Source organism: Schistocerca cancellata, chromosome 9 (genome assembly GCF_023864275.1).
Source record: "Schistocerca cancellata isolate TAMUIC-IGC-003103 chromosome 9, iqSchCanc2.1, whole genome shotgun sequence".
NCBI lineage: Eukaryota > Metazoa > Arthropoda > Insecta > Orthoptera > Acrididae > Schistocerca > Schistocerca cancellata.
This window is the reverse complement of record NC_064634.1, coordinates 254,924,276-254,937,883: the sequence shown is the minus strand read 5'-3', so window position 1 is coordinate 254,937,883 and position 13,608 is coordinate 254,924,276. Positions and strand designations below refer to the sequence as shown.

Sequence of the window (13,608 nt, the reverse complement as noted above, 5' to 3'; positions counted from 1 at the left end):
TAAATATGACAAACTTGCCAGTCACTGAATTCCTTCTCGTATTACAGGTTCGTGAGGCACCTAAACGACACCATGAGCCCAATAGCAATGACGCAGTTTGTCTTCAGTGTCCTCGTCGCATGTGTGGCGCTATTCCAAGCGACATACGTAAGGCCTTTCATTAACTTTATACATATTTATAGCAACACTCATAGGCAACTCACATAGATGTAATTAGTAGTCAGGAGCGCCCCCGTTTTCCCTGTTGACGGCTGCGGCGCGTCGTGCAACTTGTTCCATGGTTCACCGTAAGCGCTGGGAAGTCACCTGATGCTCGAGCGCCCAACCACTGCCCACAGCCGACGGAGGTAGGCCGCAGCTGGGTCCAGAATGCCCACATCTCGCTTAATGGAGTCCCGGAGGTGCTCAATGGGGTTGAGGTCAGCAGACGTGCAGGGTCAACCAAGCACTGAAAATGTGAGACTTGAGTTACTCCCGACGCAAACAATGTTCAAATATGAAATTTTCACTCTGCAGCGGAGTGTGCGCTGATATGAAACTTCCTGGCAGATTAAAACTGTGTGCCCGACCGAGACTCGAACTCGGGACCTTTGCCTAGCGCGGGCAAGTGCTCTACCAGCTGAGCTACCGAAGCACGACTGACGTCCGGTACTCACAGCTTTACTTCTGCCAGTATCTTGTCTCCTACCTTCCAAACTTTACAGAACCTCTCCTGCGAAACATGCAGAACTAGCACTCCTGAAAGAAAGGATATTGCGGAGACATGGCTTAGCCACAGCCTGGGGGATGTTTCCAGAATGAAATTTTCACTCTGCAGTGGAGTGTGCGCTGATATGAAACTTCCTGGCAGATTAAAACTGTATGCCCGACCGAGACTCGAACTCTTTCAGGAGTGCTAGTTCTGCATGTTTCGCAGGAGAGCTTCTGTAAAGTTTGGAAGGTAGGAGACGAGATACTGGCAGAAGTAAAGCTGTGAGTACCGGACGTCAGTCGTGCTTCGGTAGCTCAGTTGGTAGAGCACTTGCCCGCGGAAGGCAAAGGTCCCGAGTTCGAGTCTCGGTCGGGCACACACTTTTAATCTGCCAGGAAGTTTCATATCAGCGCACACTCCGCTGCAGAGTGAAAATTTCATTCTGGAAACATCCCCCAGGCTGTGGCTAAGCCATGTCTCCGCAATATCCTTTCTTTCAGGAGTGCTAGTTCTGCATGTTTCGCAGGAGAGCTTCTGTAAAGTTTGGAAGGTAGGAGACGAGATACTGGCAGAAGTAAAGCTGTTAGTACCGGACGTCAGTCGTGCTTCGGTAGCTCAGTTGGTAGAGCACTTGCCCGCGATAGGCAAAGGTCCCGAGTTCGAGTCTCGGTCGGGCACACAGTTTTAATCTGCCAGGAAGTTTCAATGTTCAAATAATTCCACGTGAAAGCTGCTAGGTGACGTCGTCGACAATCGCGTACCTGCCAAGTTGTCCCTTCAAAATGACAAGGTGTGCTTCTGTTGAAACATCGACGGTTGTTGACTACGACGCCTGGCAACATTCCCGCAAGTTATTTGAACAATTTCTTTGACATATACTCTCTTAGCATTATTTGAACAAGTACATGGAGTTTTTCTCTAAACTAACGCGGTAAGATTCCAGAAAGATGTTCGCCTATTTATATGCCGGCACGGTAGTCAGCGTGTTCGGTCAGAGAGCTGATTGGCCTCTGTAATAAAAAAAAAAAAAAAAAAAAAAAAAACTGACTGGAAGGATCAACAAAAGAACTTGAACGGATGTCATGTGACGTCCGCAGCGACCAAACACAATGATGAACAACGAAAAATATGCAAAATAAAATAAAATATAAAGAAAAAAGCTCATTGGTAACGTGCTTGCCTGCCACGCAGCGGGCCCAGGTTCGACTTCCGGCCGGGTTGGGGATTTTCTCTGATCGTGTAATGAGTGTCGTGTTGTCCCCATCATCACTGAGCCGCAAGTCGCCCCGTATGGCGTCATCTGAAATTAAACTTGCACCCAGGGCCGGAGCTTCCCCAGACGGGTGCCTCTCGGGCAACAATGTCACACAATCATTGCATTTTCAGGAGGATGGGATGATGAATTGTCGTACTGAAGGCACAGGTACACAGCAGATTCTTACAGCTGAACAAATAGATAAACATGCTCGAACAGTAGGTGCCAGTATAATTCAGCGGGTTTTGATAACAGCAGACTGGTGAACTTTTTATTTCATGTCAAAAGGGCCAATTTGAGTCCAAAGCGACACAAGCGGCTGAGTCTGAGGTAACTGAGATAAAACATCACCCAATAGATACCTTAACAAAATATACAGTAGTACTTCAACAAGTTACATGTTGTAAATTACTGTACACTCCATACTATTCCCCTTTCCTTCTTTTACGTAACAATCACACTTCCAGTTACGAACGCAGCCAGTGCACGACATATTTAACCTGATAATAAATTGACCACATGAAGTTCATAGAAAAATGGTAACACGAATAAAATTTTATACTCATAAGCTTTTTCACATTTACACCACGCAGTGTTTTACTGTACATATCTGTTCGTTGTTACAACGATGAAGATTTGCGAGAGACCCTCTTTTTTTATGCTAAACGGAACTTCTCTATAAGCGCTCCTTTCTCAGGGATTGGATTCATTCCTGTATCTTAGAATACAAACCTCTAGTATGTTCTAGAAACGGTTATGGTTCTAACTAACATTTACAATGATTTTCTGTTTTCCAGTAAGGAACAATTTAAACAAAACGGCGTCTTTTGAAGTTTATAAAAAAGTAAGGACAATATCAGTAACATAGACTGTTCCAAACAATCACGAAACACAACTTTCGAAATTTTCAAATTTGCCACGTTCATAAGATAGTAAATATTTAGGTATTTCTACAACGTGACCGTATTTACGTGAAGTTAAGTATTTTTCTGAAACACAGAAATTTTCTATTAGGTTAATAAATAAATTTCGTGAACAATTACGTAAACAATACTTCAAAAATATCACATATACGTGGCACTTTTTGTAACTCATGTACAATTGGATCTGTAGGATAACGTTTTTCGTAGCACAACATTATGTCACATAAATATAAGAATTTATTATTAGCTTATGGACAAATTTGGAACGAGGGAAGATTTCGCAGATGCAGCAGTGCACAACGCACCACTGAGAAACATGAATTCCATACTTGTTAGTTGAAAATCAGGATAAACATTACTGGAAAGAAGATTCTGTCGGAAATTTCGGTAAACGAAGGAGGTTGCGGTAGTTCTTGGTTTGCTATAACTCATACCAGTTGAAGGAGGAGATCAACCTATCGTCCTTACATTGAAAGGAAATATTGCTTTCGTGTCAGCAGTGATTTTCGAATATTTTCAAACACCCTCGGATTAGCTTGTAAATCTTGACTGTACATCTCAGTGATCAAATTCTTTAATCAACCCAAAGGATTGATGTCAGGTGACTTTAAGGCCATAGCACAAGTTGTGTTTGACTTAACCGCCTTGGACCGTCTTGTGTCAACAGCAAAATAGGCCTGTGTCCCATCATGCATATACCACAGTCTATAACGTCACGCAAAGTAATCTACGACACGGGCGAAGTTTTAGCCCTGTTAATGGGGACTCAATCGTAAAGTTTAAATTTCAATTCCACTGGTACAGGTCAATATTTTATGCTGAAGTTAACGGTGGCTTGTAATCACAATTTCGGAGTTATTTCGGGGAAGGAATGAGATTTAGAAATGTATTTCCGTTACAGAGTTACAGAGGAATTACGGTCCCTGCCAAAGAAGGACGGATTGCGTACCTCAGCGATACAGACTGCTGTACCATGGCTGTAACCACAAAGGAGAGTATCTGTATAGAGATCAAACTTATCCGTAGTTGCTGAAGAGGGGTAGCAGCCCTTTCAGTAGTTGCAGGGAGAATAGTCCCGATGATTGACTGCTCTCACCGTGTAACGTTAGCCAACATGGCTTTGCAGCGCTGGTATTCCGAACAGTTGAAAGAAAGGGGAAACAACTACCGTTATTTTTTTCCCATGGTCTCAAATTCTACTGCATGCCTTAATGATGACGACGTCCTCTTTGGTAATATACTACTGAAGTAAAATAGTACCCCATCCAGATCTCCGAAAGATTTTGGAGCCAGATTTTAACCTGTAAGACATTTCCAGCGGCAAGTTTGGACTATGACCATAATTTATTGATTTTGAATAGTGGATTAAAACTGCCGAAATTGCAAAAAAGATAGAAATCAAGGGAATGGGATTCGGTAAGTTGAAAGAATCCTGAGGTAAAAGTTGACTCAAGCACAAAAACTGGTTCAAGAAGGGGAAAGGAATACTGTTGAAGATGAATAGATAATAGTGAATGTGGCCGAAGATCAAATAGTTAAAGAGACAATGCCTAATATAAATCCTTAACTATCACAAGAGATATCGAATTAAAATGCTGAAAGGAGAAAATATAAGAATTCAGTAAATGAAGCAGGCCAAAGGGAATACACACGGCTGTAAAATGAGACTCATAGAATGTGTAAAATGGCTAAGTAGGAATGTTACCAGGACAACTGCAAGGCTATATAAACATATGTAACTAGGTTAAAAGAACAGTTGTTACGTTTAGGAAAGGTAAAGAGATCTTTGGAGAAATGAGAAGCAGCTGAATGGACATGAGCTCAGACAGTTAGCCTCAACTAGGCAAAGAAGGGAAACCTGTATGTTGGAAAGAATGTATAGAGAGTCTATGAAAGAGAATCAGACTTGAGGACAATATTATGGACAGAGAGGAGGAAGCAGTTGCAGAGGTAATAGCAGATACGATACTGCGATAAAAGGGAGTAAACTACTTTCCACAGAATTATCGAGATTCTTTGGAGACTAATGGCGAAAAAAAGTAATCCATGTTATGGGCAAGAGAAATGAGACGGGTGAAATACCCTCAGACAGAATTTAGAAGGAAGCAGGAATAAAATAGAGCGAGCGAAAAATTATTTACAACTTGCAGAGAAACTAGAACGCAGTTATAAGAGTCACAGGAGGAAGTTGTACAGAAGGATGTGAGATGTTATTCAGTCTGAGCATTCGGTGAAGAAAACTAAGGAGAAGTCTCGAAAAGGAATTAAACGTCAGGGAGAAGAAATAAAAGCTTAGCGGTTTTCCGATGACATTGCTATTGAGTCGGAGACGGTTAAGGAGATGGAACAGCAGGTGAACGGAATGGATAAGTCCTTCAAAAAGAGATTATAAGATGAACATCAGTAAAATAACTGATCATGGCCAAAGTAGAGTACATATGAATAAAAGCGGTTCTGAAAAAGTGGAATTTGTTCACATCAAGTATAAATTTAAGTGTTAGGAAATATTTTCTAATGGTATTGTCTAAATTGTAGTCATATGGAATTTAAACTTAAGAACGAAGAAATTGAACGTTTGCAGATGTGCTGTTGTTACAGAAGAATGCTGAAGTGGATGCATCGAATGACAAATGAGATACTAAGTCGAACTCAGGTAAAAGGAAATGTGTGGCACAACTTATCTAAAATAAGGGATAGATTGATAGGGGAGTTCACGAGGGATCAAGGAATTGTCCATTGGGTATGGGAAGGAAGTGATGGACGAAAATTGTAGAAGGAAATAAAGGCTTGAATACACTAAGCCGATTCAAATGGATGTAGGTGCGCCACTTACATGGGGATGAAGAGTCTTCAACAGGATAGACTAGCAGGGGTAGGTGCATCAAACAAATCTTCGGGCTAAGGACCACAAAAACAACCATGAAGAAAACAATACTATTTAGCATTTATTTTGAAAGAAAAATACTTCCACCACCATTAGAGACAGATTTACGTATTTTAATGGGTGTTACCAAGAACCCGGGGAAAGGCAACGTATGTCTGATGGAGAGGAGACGAAGCAATGGTGAGATGGGAGGGGGAGGGTGGATGGGGTGGAAATGATATGTCGCTTGGTGCTGGGGGGAGGGGGAGCAGTAATGTTCTCCAGCAATCCCAGCACATGAGATCACTTCCATCACTTTCCAGAGAGGATCGCTTTTAAGTGGTGGGGGGAATCTTTTAACGTGGCTTTCGACGTACTCGTATCCCACCAAAAGCGTGAACCGACATCTAATTGAGTCTTTAGTCGAAACTACCGTTCAACATGCTCTTAACGGTGGATTCCTGACGTGATGTTAATCTCTGTGCCGTGAAATTGTGAGGCATAAAAGTGTAGATGTGAAGCTAGACGGAAGGTGGACTGAGATTCGACGTACTGTCGTCGAGAACATTGTTATAGACGGCGCACAAGCTCGCAGTGGGAGCTATAGAAAAGAAAATCTACCGTCCCCTTTCAAAGAGGAAATCATCCAAAGCCTAAATATGGCTGGTTGGCCGAGGATTCGACCCACGGTCTTCGCGAACACGAAGCTAGTTTTACCACTGCAACATCTTGTTTTGTGACATGGGGAGCAGTGACTCCTGTACCCATTATTGAATACGTGTATCTTTATTGTTATGTCCTGCCAGATCGCTGTCTGTCACTGCGCTGGTGAATAGTTTGAGGGCAGGGGCCTGTGTACCCAACACTCAAGACACAGCAGCACGTGAAGTTCAAAATGGTTCAAATGGCTCTGAGCACTATGCGACTTAACTTCTGAGGTCATCAGTCGCCTAGAAATTAGAATTAATTAAACATAACTACATCTACATCTACATCTACATTTATACTCCGCAAGCCACCCAACGGTGTGTGGCGGAGGGCACTTTACGTGCCACTGTCATTACCTCCCTTTCCTGTTCCAGTCGCGTATGGTTCGCGGGAAGAACGACTGTCTGAAAGCCTCCGTGCGCGCTCTAATCTCTCTAATTTTACATTCGTGATCTCCTCGGGAGGTATAAGTAGGGGGAAGCAATATATTGGATAGCTCATCCAGAAACGCACCCTCTCGAAACCTGGCGAGCAAGCTACACCGCGATGCAGAGCGCCTCTCTTGCAGAGTCTGCCACTTGAGTTTGTTAAACATCTCCGTAACGCTATCACGGTTACCAAATAACCCTGTGACGAAACGCGCCGCTCTTCTTTGGATCTTCTCTATCTCCTCCGTCAACCCGATCTGGTACGGATCCCACACTGATGAGCTATACTCAAGTATAGGTCGAACGAGTGTTTTGTAAGCCACCTCCTTTGTTGATGGACTACATTTTCTAAGGACTCTCCCAATGAATCTCAACCTGGTACCCGCCTTACCAACAATTAATTTTATATGATCATTCCACTTCAAATCGTTCCGCACGCATACTCCCAGATATTTTACAGAAGTAACTGCTACCAGTGTTTGGTCCGCTATCATATAATCATACAATAAAGGATCCTTCTTTCTATGTATTCGCAGTACATTACATTTGTCTATGTTAAGGCTCAGTTGCCACTCCCTGCACCAAGTGCCTATCCGCTGCAGATCTTCCTGCATTTCGCTACAATTTTCTAATGCTGCAACTTCTCTGTATACTACAGCATCATCCGCGAAAAGCCGCATGGAACTTCCGACACTATCTACTAGGTCATTTATATATATTGTGAAAAGCAATGGTCCCATAACACTTCCCTGTGGCACGCCAGAGGTTACTTTAACGTCTGTAGACGTCTCTCCATTGGTAACAACATGCTGTGTTCTGTTTGCTAAAAACTCTTCAATCCAGCCACACAGCTGGTCTGATATTCCGTAGGCTCTTACTTTGTTTATCAGGCGACAGTGCGGAACTGTATCGAACGCCTTCCGGAAGTCAAGAAAAATAGCATCTACCTGGGAGCTTGTATCTAATATTTTCTGGGTCTCATGAACAAATAAAGCGAGTTGGGTCTCACACGATCGCTGTTTCCGGAATCCATGTTGATTCCTACATAGTAGATTCTGAGTTTCCAAAAACGACATGATACTCGAGCAAAAAACGTGTTCTAAAATTCTACAACAAATCGACGTCAGAGATATAGGTCCATAGTTTTGCGCATCCGCTCGACGACCCTTCTTGAAGACTGAGACTACCTGTGCTCTTTTCCAATCATTTGGAACCTTCCGTTCCTCTAGAGACTTGCGGTACACGGCTGTTAGAAGGGGGGCAAGTTCTTTCGCGTACTCTGTGTAGAATCGAATTGGTATACCGTCAGGTCCAGTGGACTTTCCTCTGTTGAGTGATTCCAGTTGCTTTTCTATTCCTTGGACACTTATTTCGATGTCAGCCATTTTTTCGTTTGTGCGAGGATTTAGAGAAGGAACTGCAGTGCGGTCTTCCTCTGTGAAACAGCTTTGGAAAAAGGTGCTTAGTATTTCAGCTTTACGCGTGTCACCCTCTGTTTCAATGCCATCATCATCCCGGAGTGTCTGGATATGCTGTTTCGAGCCACTTACTGATTTAATGTAAGACCAGAACTTCCTAGGATTTTCTGTCAAATCGGTACATAGAATTTTACTTTCGAATTCACTGAACGCTTCACGCATAGCCCTCCTTACGCTAACTTTGACATCGTTTAGCTTCGGTTTGTCTGAGAGGTTTTGGCTGCGTTTAAACTTGGAGTGAAGCTCTCTTTGCTTTCGCAGTAGTTTCCTAACTTTGTTGTTGTACCACGGTGGGTTTTTCCCGTCCCTCACAGTTTTACTCGGCACGTACCTGTCTAAAACGCATTTTACGATTGCCTTGAACTTTTTCCATAAACACTCAACACTGTCAGTGTCGGAACAGAAATTTTCGTTTTGATCTGTTAGGTAGTCTGAAATCTTGCTAAACAGATAAACCTTCCTACCTTTTTTTTATATTCCTATTAACTTCCATATTCAGGGATGCTGCAATGGCCTTATGATCACTGATTCGCTGTTCTGCACATACAGAGTCGAAAAGTTTGGGTCTGTTTGTTATCAGTAGGTCCAAGATGTTATTTCCACGAGTCGGTTCTCTGTTTAATTGCTCGAGGTAATTTTCGGATAGTGCACTCAGTATAATGTCACTCGATGCTCGATAATGTCACTAACCTAAGGACATCACACACATCCATGCCCGAGGCAGGATTCGAACCTGCGACCGTAGCGGTCCCTCGGCTCCAGACTGTAGCGCCTAGAACCGCACGGCCACTCCGACCGGCGCACGTGAAGTGCCCAGTACCGAATCCACATCTGCGTTAGAGTATCTTAAGTATTGGCTAGTAAGGTTCTGACTCTAGAATATTAAAACTATGATATACTTACGTTTATGATGTAGGGAAATATAAGTACTATCCGTTTTGTGCCACTAAAATTTGTTTACATCAACATTTATCACCAAATAGTATTGGAGATTTTCAGCTGTCCACGAAGAAACAAAAGAGATGATTATTTAACAATAAAAATCAGTCGAACAACTACAGAATCAACAGAACCTGGCGTACATATTTTACCTCAGGATAATTAATACGATTTTATGTATCTAAAAAGGACACACACACACACACACACACACACACACACACACACAAAGACATGAATTCCACATCTTATTACCCATCCCCACCCCCACTGCCACCCTCACCGACCACCTTTCTCATCTTTTACGATCCCCATGATCCAACAATCAACGCAGATGCGAGGTGAGGTCCAGTGCACAGTAAGCTATGTTTAGTAAAATACAAAATTGTGACTTGCAGTTGATGTAAAACGTATATTACATCTCTTCGTTGTTTACGTGAGAGCCAAGAGACACACATAAAAACAGTAGAACTAACAGAAAGTGATTGTAAATTGTCTAAACAGTTAGATAACCTTAATATGCTTCCAGGAAATACTTAATATCTCACAACAAAATGTTTTTAGAATAACTTATCTCTTACATTTCTTTGCAGATTCCCGGAGATTGCTAATACCATTAAGTAAAACAAGTCTGAAAACATTCAAGTTGCATAACGCGTAATATTTATTACTATCTATACGGAAAAAAGATATACATTATAGTATTAGAAGTATAGATGCATCCAGCAAAGAGGAACCGTAAATTTACGACCAAATGTAATGAACCATCGTGGTCAACAAGCTGATACATTGCTAATTAACGAATAAACAACTGTTAACATATCTGATAAGTATTAAAATGTCATGAAATGATCAACGTGATCATGACATAAATTTCTGTAGGTCACAGAGACAAAACATTTCAGTAATTTTCGCTTGTCATTAAAAGCTGAAAATCATAAGGTGATGGACGTATCCTGTACTATGCGACATACTGGTTTATTATTCTATCCACCACTAGTCTATGGGCATTACAACTAATTTATTAATAATTCGACAATCTTTCTTCACAGACTCTACGTCGGTATTCTCTCCTCTGCCAGTAAAATGAGAGGGGAAGGATCAGATGCTGGCTGCAAGGTTCCGAGCAGAGAGTCCGTTGAGAAGGAAGCTACCTACTACTATGTGGTCCATCAACCACCGGCAAACATGGGCACTTTATATCTGTGTAGACAGCTATATTCCTCAATCCGTCCTATGGTGTGTGGCGAAGACTGCTTTGTCATTTCCCCCTTTTCCTGTTTCAGTCGCGGATGGCTGGCAGGATGAACGATTGTTGGTAACCCTTCCTGTGGGATCGTATCTCTCTAATTCTATCTTCATGGTCTTCTTGCGTCATATTCGTTGGAGGAAGCAGATTATTGTGTGACTCTTCAAGGGACATATTCTCTGGAAACCAACAGTAAACAACACCGTGATACAGAGCGCCACTCTTACAGCGTCTGCATTGGAGTTAGCTTAGCATCTCTTAGTGCTTTCGCGCTTAATAAATGTAACGAGACGTGCTGCTCTTCGTTGATCTTTTGTATTTCTTTTATCAATCCTATCTGGAACGGATAGCAATCTGAAAACAATGTCGAGTGTTTTGCAAACTACGTCCTATGCTGATGAATTACATTTCCTCAGATTTTCCAATGAATCTCGCTCTGACATATGCCACACAAAAAATTAATTTTGAGTGGTCGTTCCACTTCAAATCTCTTCGTGCACATACTCCAATATATTTACACTATGTGATCAAAAGTATGACACCTGGATGAAAATGAGTTACAAGTTCGTGGGGTCCTCCATCGGCAATACTGGAATTCAGTATGACGTTGGCCCCCTCTTAGCCTTGATGACAGCTTCCACTCTCGCAGTCATACGTCCAATCAGATGCTGGAAGATTTCTTGAGGAATGGCAGCCCATTCCTCACGGAGTGCTGCACTGAAGGGGGGTATCGATGTCGGTCGGTGAGGCCTGGCATGAAGTCGACGTTCCAAAACATCACAAAGGTGTTCTATATGATTCTCAGGTCAGGACTCTGTGGAGGCCAGTCCATTACGGGGATGTTATTGTCGGGTAACGACTCCGTCACAGGCCCTGCATTATGAACAGGTGCTCGATCGTGTCGAAACAGTTTGAAGGAAGAAGGTGCATAAAACATGAATGTAGGCCTGTGTTATGATGTTATGATAGTGCCAACAAAACAACAATGGGTGCAAGCCCCCTCCATGTAAAACAGACCACACCATAACACCACCGCCTCTGAATTTTACCGTTGGCGCTGCTTACGCTGGCAGATGACGTTCACCGGACATTCGCCATACCAACACCCTGCCATCAGATCGCCACGTTGTGTACCGTGTTTCTTCACTCCGCATAACGTTTTTCCACTGTTCAATCGTCCAATGTAAACGCTCCTTACACCAAGCGAGGAGTCGTCTGGCATTTACCGGCGTGATGTGTGGCTTATGAGCAGCCGCTCGACCGTGAAATCCAAGTTTTCCCACCTCTCGCCTAACTATCGTAGTACTTGCAGTGGATCCTGATGCAGTTTGGAATTCCTGTGTGATGGTCTGGATAGATTTCCGCCTATTACACATTATGACCCTCTTCAACTGTCGACGATCTCCGTCAGTCAACAACGAGGTCGGCTTGTACGCTTTTGTGCTGTGTGTGTCCCTTCACGTTTCCACTGCATTATCACATCGGAAACAGTGGACCTAGGGATGTTTAGGAGTGTGAAAATCTCGCGTACAGACGTACGACACAAGAGACACCCAATCACCCGACCACGTTCGAAGTCCGTGAGTTCCATGGAGCGCACCATTCTGCTCTCTCATGATGTCTAATGACAACTGAGGTCGCTGATACGGAGTACCTGGCCTTAGGTAGCAGCACAATGCACCTAATGTGAAAAACGTATGTTCTTGGGGTGTCCGGATATTTTTGGTCACATAGTGTATTTGGAAATAACTTCTTCCAGTGATTGTTCCGCAGTAGTGTCATCATACAACAATGCGCCTTTCCATCCACTTACGGCCAACATGTTTCCAGTCGTTTATGCTGAGGATCAGCTAGCACTCCCAGTAACAGGGCTTGATCCACTGTAGTTCTTCCTTTATTTCGCTCCAGTTTTCTAGCAATGCGACTTGTCTGTGCACAACACCACCATCCGCGAAAAGCCTGAAGTTCCGATGTCATGTACTACGTCATTTGTATATATGGTGAAAAGTAATGGTCCTATAACGCTCGCTTAGGTCTGAAGACTTCTCTCCGTTGATAATGAGGGGCTGTGCTCTGTTTGCTAGAAACTCTTCAATCCAACCATACTGTCCGTCCGATATTCAGTACGGTTATATTTTGTTAGGTGGTAGTGCGAAACTTTACCGAAAACCTTTCGGATGTCAAGCAACACGACACCTATCTGGGTGACAATGTCTACTGATCTCTAGGTCTCGTTGACGAACGGACCAGCTAGGTTTCACAAATCGTTGTTTTCGGAACTGATGTTGATTCCCATAGAAAAGATATTCGCTCTCTAGAAATGTCACAGTATGCGAGCATAAAACTTGTTCCAAAAAAATCTAGAAACTCTTCAATAGAACCATTCTGTTAGTCTCATATTCCGTGCGCTCGCGTATTGTTCTTTCCGTGGCAGGACGGAAGTTTATCGAATGCCTCCCCGAAGCCAAGGAACACTGCAGCTACCTGGACGCCTGTATCTAGCGCTTTCTGCGTATTGTAGACGAACAGAAGTCAAAATTTGCGAGCATAAAACACGCTCTGAAATTCTACAACAGACCGTCGCCATAAATACAGACATACAGTTTTATGCGTTCGTTCGACTACCATTTTTGATAACTGTAATCACCTGAGCTTTTTTGAATCATTAGGGACAATTCGTTCCTCCAGAGAGCTACGGTACGCTGCTGCCAGAAGCAGGGCAATTTCTTTAGCATTATCTACGTAGAATTGAATCGACCTCGACAAGTCCCGTGGGGTTTATTCCATCGAGTGATTTCCTTTGCTTTCCTATCCCCCAATCACTTTTTTCGATATCTATTATTTTTGAGTTCTTGTGACTATTTAAAGGAGGAACTACAGTGCGATTATCGTCTGTGAAACAGATTTGCAACAACATGTTTAGCGTTTCAGCCTTTTATGTATCATCCTCCATTTCAAAGGCATTACAGTTACAGTGTGTCTGGAGATATACTATGTGTTCCATCCGTTTGCTGATTTTACATAAGACTAACACCTCTTGGGAATTTCTGTCAAATCGGCAGGAAAATTTCTAC

General features: G+C 42.8%; 1 protein-coding gene and 1 non-coding gene across 2 annotated transcripts in view; both read left to right on the top strand.

The window, feature by feature from the left end:
* The window catches only part of LOC126101327 (odorant receptor Or2-like), a 98,389-nt gene that overhangs the window by 22,631 nt on the left and 62,150 nt on the right, over positions 1-13,608 (top strand). The window contains exon 2 of the mRNA XM_049911999.1: positions 48-147. Within this exon, the coding sequence (XP_049767956.1) occupies positions 48-147 (100 nt within the window). The remainder of the gene's footprint in view (positions 1-47; positions 148-13,608) is intronic.
* Trnap-cgg (transfer RNA proline (anticodon CGG)) lies at positions 994-1,068 on the top strand. The gene has a single exon. It is a non-coding gene; the product is annotated as a tRNA-Pro (tRNA).